We start from the raw sequence: 9,571 nt of genomic DNA, 5'->3' as shown, positions 1-9,571 counted from the left end.
GAAATGATTTTTCTTGAGGTAAGAACAGATTCCCTTTTCAATTCTCTACTCACAGCCTCCATCAGAGTGGGGTTATGACAACCTGGCAATACCCTAATGCCAAGTTATATACTCCTTATAATCCTACTTTTGCTTCTATAATTCTATTTTTTCAAAGTTATGTTCTGATACAGCTTATAATAACATATAGATGCATGGTCAAATCAAATGATTGTTTTTTCCTAAACGGTGCTTACTTGTTGCCATTCACATTCTTTATTTTACAGAATGACATTCACACCAAGGGGAGCTTAGTAAAAAGACCACATACAAGTTTCATTTTACTTTATACGAATTACAATAAATCTAAAGTGAACTAATTACATGGCATTGTATTTTTAATAAAAGCCTTAAGAGGCACACCACCTGTATGCCGCAGTTTCCATTGTGTGTTCAGAGTATGCAGAATAAAAAAAATTAAAAGGCAGAGTATACAATAGAGCAGATTAAATTGACACAAACCAATGATTGATTTTATCATTGCACAATGAGTTAGTCTTTCTGAGGACATTGTAATAAAAGAATTTAGGATGAAGTGTTTGAGTGAGCAATCTCAATGATACAGTGATACCAATCAATCTGTAAATATATGGGGAGAACATGTAAAATCCACACAGACCCTATCACTGTAAGACAGGAATGATAGCTCTGTGCTACCTGGAGAAGCTGACATATTAGAAGCCTCACAAGTGGCAGAAATTATGTGTCCATGTGTGCGCAGACACAGCATTTAGAGATCATACAGGTTGTCTGTGACTCTGGGTGAACAGAGTGAGGTGGAGTGAGGAGGAGACCACATGGCACCTCATGATGGAGCCACTGAAGAAACCAGAAAGTACTTTTTAGGACCACCTCACCAACTCTAGGCACAAAGGAGCTGATAATTACATTTTTCTGTCTCTTGCATCCCCCAGGTCATTTTCTCTCACTGAAGTACATGCATGCATTATCAAACCAATAACATTTGGGAATGTCTTTGTGAAATAATGAAATAAGCTTCTGTATAGTGAAACAATATTACCGATTGTAATTCTTCCTTTTCAATTAGATTAAAAAGAAATTAGAAAATGAATCAAGAACAAAGAAAAACAAAAATATGCAAACTTTAATTGATGAGGATTTGTAAAGACAGAATAAGGAACTAGTATTTTAATAACTGAAAAACACATATCATAAAGTTACCATTAGAAAATGAAATCTAAAAACTCAGCAAGAATTCAAAGACAAGCAGGAAGAAAAGTACAAATCAATATACTGCAGCTCAAAGGAATTAACATGTTTAGTAAGTTTAATAGAATACCTAGTTCTGCAAAAACAAATATTTTGTGATCTACAGCAGGAACACAGTTGAGAACACAAATGTCACTACAACAGCAGTAGCTGGAAGAGAGACCAAATTATTCTCTTAGGCGATAGCGCCTCTGAGAGTAATTTCAATCATGAAGCCTTTTTCCACAGTACAAATACAAAATAAAAAGTAAAAGAGAAACAAGCAAGACATTTGAGAAAAATAGCCAAAACACCAAAAAACAAGGATGACGCAAGGCTGCAGTCCTAACAAAGGAGCATCTAGCTGCATACCCTAACCTTGGGCATTGTACAGCAATGTTCTTCATTATGTGAGTCAGATGAACCTTCACAATTTCAACATTGTGAATTGTGCCTAGCTCATTTCCACTTCTTGCTGATCCGTCATGTATTTTTCTCTCTGCTATCTGTGCTCACAATCTGAAAACTGATCTATTTATTTTACACAAACCATATATAATGAATAGTAAGCTGTGCAGAATAATACAGACATTTACTTAGTTTTGGCAGTGAGATTTGTGAATTGTATGACTGTAGGAGCAAAGACTCAAATCTGGTGAATTTTGAGAATTTCATCTGTTGCCTGCATGGATTTGTTTTCTTGTTATCTAGTTACTCGTTGCAAATCAAGGTAAATGCTGATGCTTTGTTCTCACACAAAAAAAATCGATTACCCAAAACCCCATTTTATTTCAGCTTAAACCTTCACCACAAGAGCTCCTTTCTGAAAAGGATGCCAAAATATGAAACTGCAGTAGACTATTGACAATGCCCACCCTAGACCACCTAGGAAGCGAGAATACTGTTATAACAAGCTATTTTTTAAAATTTGTTTGCCTTCACTATGAGATCGGAATTTTTATGTTGTACAAGGAATACCTACCTTAAGAACGATGGTTTTCACACCCACTTCTTGACTTACATCATGTGTAAAAAGCTGAACTTTAGTAACGTCTTATTTTTATTATAAGTAACGTCTCTCTATTTCTTAGAGATTTCTTGACGTGTGATGTGAGCATCCGATATCAGGATTCCTTTGCTGTATGCATTGCTTTATTCTGATCTCTGTTTTCTGTGTTACGAATAAATATTTTTCTGTTTTTCAATACTTCAATTTTTGGCTTGCTTTGATCATTATAACCCTTGTGTTGTTTCAACCACGTCACATCTCTCATTCCTGCTTATTTATGTCTCATTCTGAGTTAGTAAACATAAAAAGAGCATGGACAAGCAGTTATTCCTTTTCTGTTGGGAGTCACAGTTGTTGCTACCCAGTTGTAATCTATACACTATGATAATATGGTGGCCACTCAACATCAGCACAAAAATAGTAAGTGGAATAGTCTACATCGCCAAGGTTCTCTAATTTCTTGCAATAAATAATAATAATACTATTCAACTAGGAGACTTCATCTTGTCCAGGAAACATTAGCTCTGTTGGTCATACGGTAAGTGACATTTATAAACATGTCACAGCCTAGGTGCTCTATTCGTGTTCAGCCATTTGGATTGGCTACTTCCTGTTTGATGACTTGACTGAAAGGGATTCAGTAGTACCTAAAGATCATAGTGGCCAACTCCAGCATCCAAGATTGAATTTCTACAAATTAATATGTTTAATTAAGTTAAGGAAAGCTACATTTTACAGCAATAATAAATGTGTTTGCATCTGGAACTTAACTGCTAATCTGTGATATTCAAACAATAACCAACCTTGTTGGTACCTGACAACTAACCATTCTAGGAGAGTGTTTAAAGTATCTACATTGTGCTACAGAAATAAATCTAGCTTTAGCGGACGATCATGGAATGCATTAATAATAAATAAACTAATTTGGCTACTAAATGATTGTTTTTTTACTTTTCATCCTGCAAAGACTTTTTTGCCTATTGTGGAAATCGTACCCCCAGACACAGACAGACGGACACCAGGATGTATAAAACACACTCCTTTATTTTCCTTTGAGCACCACAATGCCTTCTCTCACCAACTCTCTTGCTTTCTTCCTCTTTCTCTTCTTTTTCTTTCTCTCTTTCTTTCTCTCTCTTTCTCTTTGACCTCCTTCCTCCTCCTCACAAGCTTCGTCTCCTTCCTCCCAACTCTGGCTCGTCTGCTAGAAGGAGGCGGCCCCTTTTATCATGGCCCGGATGAGCCCCAGGTGCTCCCCTTGACGTCACTTCCTAGTGTGGCGGAAGTGTCAGGAAAGCACCTGGAAGCACTCCGGGTCTTCTTGGAAGTGCTGCCATCCAGCATTCCCTTACTGTCCGGGCGCTCCCTGGCGGTGGCCACGTCCTTTCAGGAACGTCCTAGGTCCCTCCTTGTGGCCCCCAGATAGGCCCGGGCGGCTGCCCTCTCGTGGCCGAGGAGTAATACTGTCCATGTCGGGGACATTCCAGGTGTCCTGGCCGGGCAGTGTCCCCAGACATCCTTGACACTATGTATATCATCTTTGTGCAGTCAGTGATGTAGGACTTTGCCTGCAATCATTTGTAAAGTGCACTTCTTGATTTGACTAGCATCTGACTTGCTGTAATAGTTAGCTTCCTAATGAACATTAATACATTCTTAATTATCATTGCCCTGAGTGTAGTGCCATTTTGGCTGTTGCTTAAATATGCAAGTAAAAATTTCACTCTACTCTGTACATGTGACAATACTTCTACCACAACTATACCTATATTATAAAATAAATATACCCAAAAGAACTTGCATTATGCACAAGTACATTTTACAAAAAATAAGGGTTAAGCAAAGGGACTATGCCCACCAGCATAAAAACATTTTCATTCAAACTTACATCTGAGCAGAATTCCTGCCATTTAGTTTACGTTCACCCACCTCATGTCCCAACTTTATACTCCATGAGAATTAGCAGGAATTGGTCACACAGGGAACACTTTATGCCAATTCTAGAATAAATTCTTGAGATATTTCTGTGTCCAACAGGTTAATCAACTCTCAAGACCCTTAAGCCACCCTTTCAGTTATTAAAAAGGAACAAATGCTCATAAAACTGTTGTGTTACCTACTCACTTCTGTAATTTGTGTTGGATTGTCACTTCTTGGCAATGGCAGGTTTGGCTCCTAGAGAAGCACTTCGATATAATTTTTGGATTCCATTGTCTTTAAATGGACCCAAGAATTTCTCTTCTGCTGTTGTAAATTTTCTTTTATGCTCCAAGAACCCTTTGCCAGTTCTTTATATTTTACATTTTATAGTATCTTTCTTATGTAAATGCATATCTATTCAGCTTAGAAACTGCTGACTCCTGGATATGTTGGCCTTACCTTGCATGCAAAATTTATAATTAAACTGAAAATTATTTTCTTCACACTCTTTTATAATTAATTGACAGCTTTGATTTTTTTTTGCCTGAAGATTCCAAACACATCAAAGTCTTCTTTATTATCTTTGGTTTTTTCCTCTTTGGACCACTTTACCAATATTTCTATTTTCATGTGTTGAACGTTGCATTACTGAAAAACCTAATTTTAATGAGCTGCTGTAGATGGTTTACGCTGGAGATAGAAGCCTCTCTTCAGTGGTGTTTGGTTCCATTTTTTTCACTGAGCCACTTAATTCAAAAACATACACTCCTGTCCAGTGGCGGCTGGCCAATAGAGGGCGCTAGGGCGCCGCCCTCCCTGAACCACACACACAAAATAATAATTATATAAATTATTTAAATGTATAATTATATGATGTGATATATTAGAAAATCTTCTGTAAAAAATAAATGTTTTCACCATCACCATATAACTTCTCTGCCTGTCAGCACGTCTCAATTTCAGCTGAGGGCGATCGAGATATCGCCCAAAGGAGGCGGGTCTTTGTAGAATTTAGTCAAATGCTGATTCAAGATATAAATATATTCAAGATGTGACATAAAATTTAGCCAATCAGCGTCCTCAAATCTTAACTGAAATGGGCGATTTTTCTGTCGCCCCAAGCAGCTAAAATCAAGGATGGTCTGTAGTGGCGCAATTTTCAATTAACATTACGTGACAATGGTGGACTCAGGTGTTGTTAATTCGGACACGAACCCAACTCTGTTCAATCTCTACTCCAATATCCGTTTGAGAAGAGAACTTTGGCAGAAAAACTGAAGGTAAAGGAGCTGGGTCCAGATCAGCCTAACCTCTTAATCAGACAGCAGATAAGCGAAAAAGGGAAGAAGTACACGAAGCTACTCTTCCAGTTGGTACACCAAAAAGGCCTGGCTATGTGGATGCGTTTCTGCTAATGCCTTATTTTGTTTCCCGTGCTTGTTGTTTAAAGCAACTGGGACAGATCCTGCTTGGACAGTTACGGGAGTGAGACTGAGAGATATGAAGCACCTGTCCGAGAAAGTAAGAAAACATGAGAACACCAGGACACACATGGATAATTCCGTCAAACTAGCCATTTTGGGAAGAGTAAACATCGCTACTCAGTTAGACGACGGTCACAGGATTGCGATAAGAAAACACAACGAGGAGGTAGATAAAAATCGGTATATTTTATCCAAGATAATTGATTGTGTTAAATTTTGTGGGGCTTTTGAGTTGGCCTTGCGTGGGCACGATGAGACTGACTCGTCAGACAACCCTGGCATTTTTAAGGGTTTAGTGGATTTTGTTGCCTCGCTAGACAGTGTGCTAGAGGAGCACCTTAAGACGGCAACTGTTTTTAAGGGAACATCAAAGACGGTACAAAACGAGCTGCTGGACTCCATGCTATCAGTGGTTAAGGATTACATTTTGGAGGAAGTAACTGCTGCTGATTTCATCGCCATTCAAGCTGACGAGACGACTGACGTTTCCACCCACTGTCAGCTGGTGCTTGTGCTACGTTACATCGATTCCAATGGTAACATCCAAGAGCGCTTTTTTGAGTTCTTTACCATCCAGAACGCAAACGCTGATTCCATTGCTACAGCGCTTCTGGACCGTCTAAGTACCATACTACCAGACGGACAAAAAAACAAAGTAATTGCCCAAACTTATGACGGGGCCACTGTGATGAGAGGAAGCACCGCGGAGTGCAACGTAAGATAATGGAAGTCTGCAAAAATGCTCACTATGTTCACTGCTACGCGCATCAGCTGAACCTCGTCATGCAGCAGGCGACATCACGCATTCCCAGAATCGGCACTTTTTTTTCTGACCTTGGTGGATTTTCTGCCTTCTTCTCCAGGTCACCTAAGCGAATCGCTGTGCTTGACCAAGTGGTTGCGCACAGACTTCCCAGGGCCTCTACAACACGGTGGAACTTCCAAAGTCGCGCTGTAAACACTGTGTATGAACACAAGGATGACATTTTAAAATGTTTTCAGTTCATCAGAGACTCAGGGAACTTTGATTCCTCAACTGTCAGAGAGTCGGGGGGTTTTGTGAGGATGCTTGAAGACGAGGCTTTCTGTTTTTTCCTGGCATTGTTTCACAAGATCATGCCAAATGTAGACATGCTATTCAACCAGCTGCAGAAGAGGAACATTGACCCTGTCTACATTAAGGCAGCTGTCCAGGGATTCACAAACAACATGCAAGCAATCAGGTAAATACCCTTATTTACTATTGGCTTATAAAGCTGTTGTTGTTAGAAAGATTTGTTGTCTATGAAATCTTAATTGTGCCTTGCCATTAAAGTTAATGATTGCCTTAGAGCACACCACATTTTAAAAAAATGATTTATTAACTTTTTTTGGACCAGGGACTCGATTCCCTTTCTGTGTGGGGACAGTACATCATCTGACCAGCAGCACCAGCCCAACAAGCGACTGAGGACCCTGGGACCAGGAGAACAACAGAGGCTAGCTACAGAGGTAAAACACACTCACACAAAAAGAGACAAAGATGACATATACATTATAATTATTGTAATTGTAAAGAAACGGATTGTTAAATACCAACAAGGAAAGAGAGTGAAAAGTATTATATTTTCCCAAAAACCAAATCCAAAATGTTTGAGGTTTAGTTTGGGCGTTATATTGTGAATAATTCCATAAAATGTCAATTTAATTTTGTTTGTAAGCATTCTTGCAGTGACTCTTTGTAAATGTAATATTTTGTGAATATAGTATTTGCCTCTGTGGGTAAGTGGATATAACATCTTTTAGTGACAATTAAAAGGAATTTATATCAGACCAGTCAAGTAGCATAAACCTAGCCACTTTATTAAGATATTAAGCACTAGTTTGACCAACTAGCAGTCAGCCAAACAGTAAACTTAACTTTTTAATTTAACTGACTAAAAAAAGATAGGAACTGTTGAAGAAAAAAATTACATCGCTAACTTTTAAGACTAGTCTAAGAAAACTATGTAGCTGGCCTCAGTATTTAAAATGTATAGACCACCGTTATTAAACCGATGGGCCAAGTCAAGTATAGTGCCAAAAAAGTGCTGATAAGTCACAAGCTGCATGATGATGTTTGTCATCAACACAAATGGGAAATAATTAAGTACATAATATCCGTACATGTAGCAGAAAATAGGTGGTTTATTTATTGAAATGCTACTGTATAGCTTGTTTTGTTTAGTAAACCAATAAAAAGTTCAAGATCAGGAGAAGTAAACACCCTAAAGTACAACGATGAATACTGGAGTTTAAACTTTAATAACAATGTAATGTACAGGTTATGTTCACTCAGAATCACTGTGATAATGTTTTACAGGTATGTGATACCATCCTGATTCATAGCAAGGAGCGGTTCTCCTTCACCCAGCACCTCGTCAGTGCAACATTGCTGCATGGAGAGTTGTTTCCACAACACAGTGTGACGTTTCCTGAATCAGCACTCGAAACAACAGTGGAGGCATACCCCATGCTGAACAAGGCCAAGCTCAAAACAGAGCTGTCCCTCATCTATGAAAACCCTGAGTTTAGGGTTGGCAGTGGTGCAGTGCCTCTGTACCAGTTTTTCATTGACAACAATCTTCAAAGTACTTTCACAGAGACTGTCAGTCTTCTCAAGATCATAATCACCACGCCTATGACAACAGCAGAGTCCGAGAGGTGCTTTTCTACTTTGAAGAGGATCAAAACTTTCCTAAGAAACACAATGACCCAGGACCGCCTTAATGCTCTGGCAATGCTTTCTATTGAGAAGAAACTTGTCAGAGACATTCCTGACTTCAATAAGAAAGTAATTGAGAAGTTTGTTAATCAGAAGGAGAGAAGAGCAAAATTCCTGTACAAATAAGTAAAAAAAAAGATGCAGTTTTTTTTTTTTCCCACCACAGTTATTTTCCTGTACATGGTTGTCCTCACATTTGTCGTGTGTGTGTGTATATATATATATATATATATATATATATATATATATATATATACTGAAATAATTGATCAGACATGATTTAATAATGTTCTTTAACTTTGTCTGCATTGCAATAAATCATATTGCTTTGATTTGTGAAGAATTGTTTGAGAAATTGTTTGCTGTACCACAGCCCCACCTCAAAACATTTTCACCAGCCGCCACTGCTCCTGTCGCATGTGTCTAATGATGATATCCAGTACTCACTGCAGATCAGTTGAGGTTGTAGGACAACCATAGATGGGTGTGCTTCCTGTTACTGAGCTATAAGTGTTCACATATTTTAAAATTGTTTACAGCTGTCCTGTGTAGTTTCCATCTTTTCCTCCTATCCTACCATTAATTCCAGTTATTGACTATAAGATGTTTGTCTCGATGCATGCTTAATAATCCAGGTAAGAAGCTTCTAGAAAGTTGATTCTGTTCATTTGGACATAGTTTTTTTTTTTTTCGATATGTTTCATCACTTATCCTCAGTGACTTCCTCAGTCTCAGTTGACTTCAGGTTACTCCAATCTTATAAACAGTACCTTGGCCTAATGACTGAACTAGCACCATTGACTAACAATGGGCTGTGTGATCAATGATATGCTAATCGTCCATTGATCAATGGCCATGAGTACCATTTACAGAGAGTTGGGGAATGGCTGCAATCACCTCATTGTGTACCGTAAACCAACGCATATGGATCAGTATTTAAGGTTTGACTCTCACCATCCGCTAGAGCCCAAAATAGGTATCATCAGGACTCTACAGCACAGAGCAAACACCATACCCACAGACACAGCGGCCAGGGAAGCAGAAGAACATCATATCAAAAAGGCCCTGAGTAAATGTGGTTATCCCAGCTGGACTTTTGTCAAAGCAGGGAAGACACCTAAAGAATACTCTAAGCAATCCAGGAGAGAGGAAACCTTTGGTGATCCC

General features: G+C 38.6%; 1 protein-coding gene across 1 annotated transcript; it reads left to right on the top strand.

Annotated features, from left to right (window-relative positions):
* The first annotated feature begins 6,726 nt into the window (after positions 1-6,726).
* On the top strand, positions 6,727-8,530 carry LOC120515512. Its single transcript, XM_039736574.1, has 3 exons — positions 6,727-6,884; positions 7,041-7,152; positions 8,003-8,530. The coding sequence occupies exons 1-3, from the start codon at positions 6,727-6,729 to the stop codon at positions 8,528-8,530; spliced, it is 798 nt and encodes a 265-aa protein (XP_039592508.1).
* Positions 8,531-9,571: the final 1,041 nt, after the last annotated feature.

This window comes from Polypterus senegalus, chromosome 15, assembly GCF_016835505.1.
Source record: "Polypterus senegalus isolate Bchr_013 chromosome 15, ASM1683550v1, whole genome shotgun sequence".
Taxonomy (NCBI): domain Eukaryota; kingdom Metazoa; phylum Chordata; class Cladistia; order Polypteriformes; family Polypteridae; genus Polypterus; species Polypterus senegalus.
This window is presented reverse-complemented; position numbering and strand designations above follow the sequence as displayed.

Coding starts and splice junctions, on each gene's coding strand:
- LOC120515512 (XM_039736574.1), top strand. CDS start 6,727: ATGCTTGAAGACGAGGCTTTCTGTTTTTTCCTGGCATTGTTTCACAAG. Junction 6,885..7,040: donor AACAACATGCAAGCAATCAG/GTAAATACCCTT, acceptor TTTTTGGACCAG/GGACTCGATTCCCTTTCTGT. Junction 7,153..8,002: donor AACAGAGGCTAGCTACAGAG/GTAAAACACACT, acceptor AATGTTTTACAG/GTATGTGATACCATCCTGAT.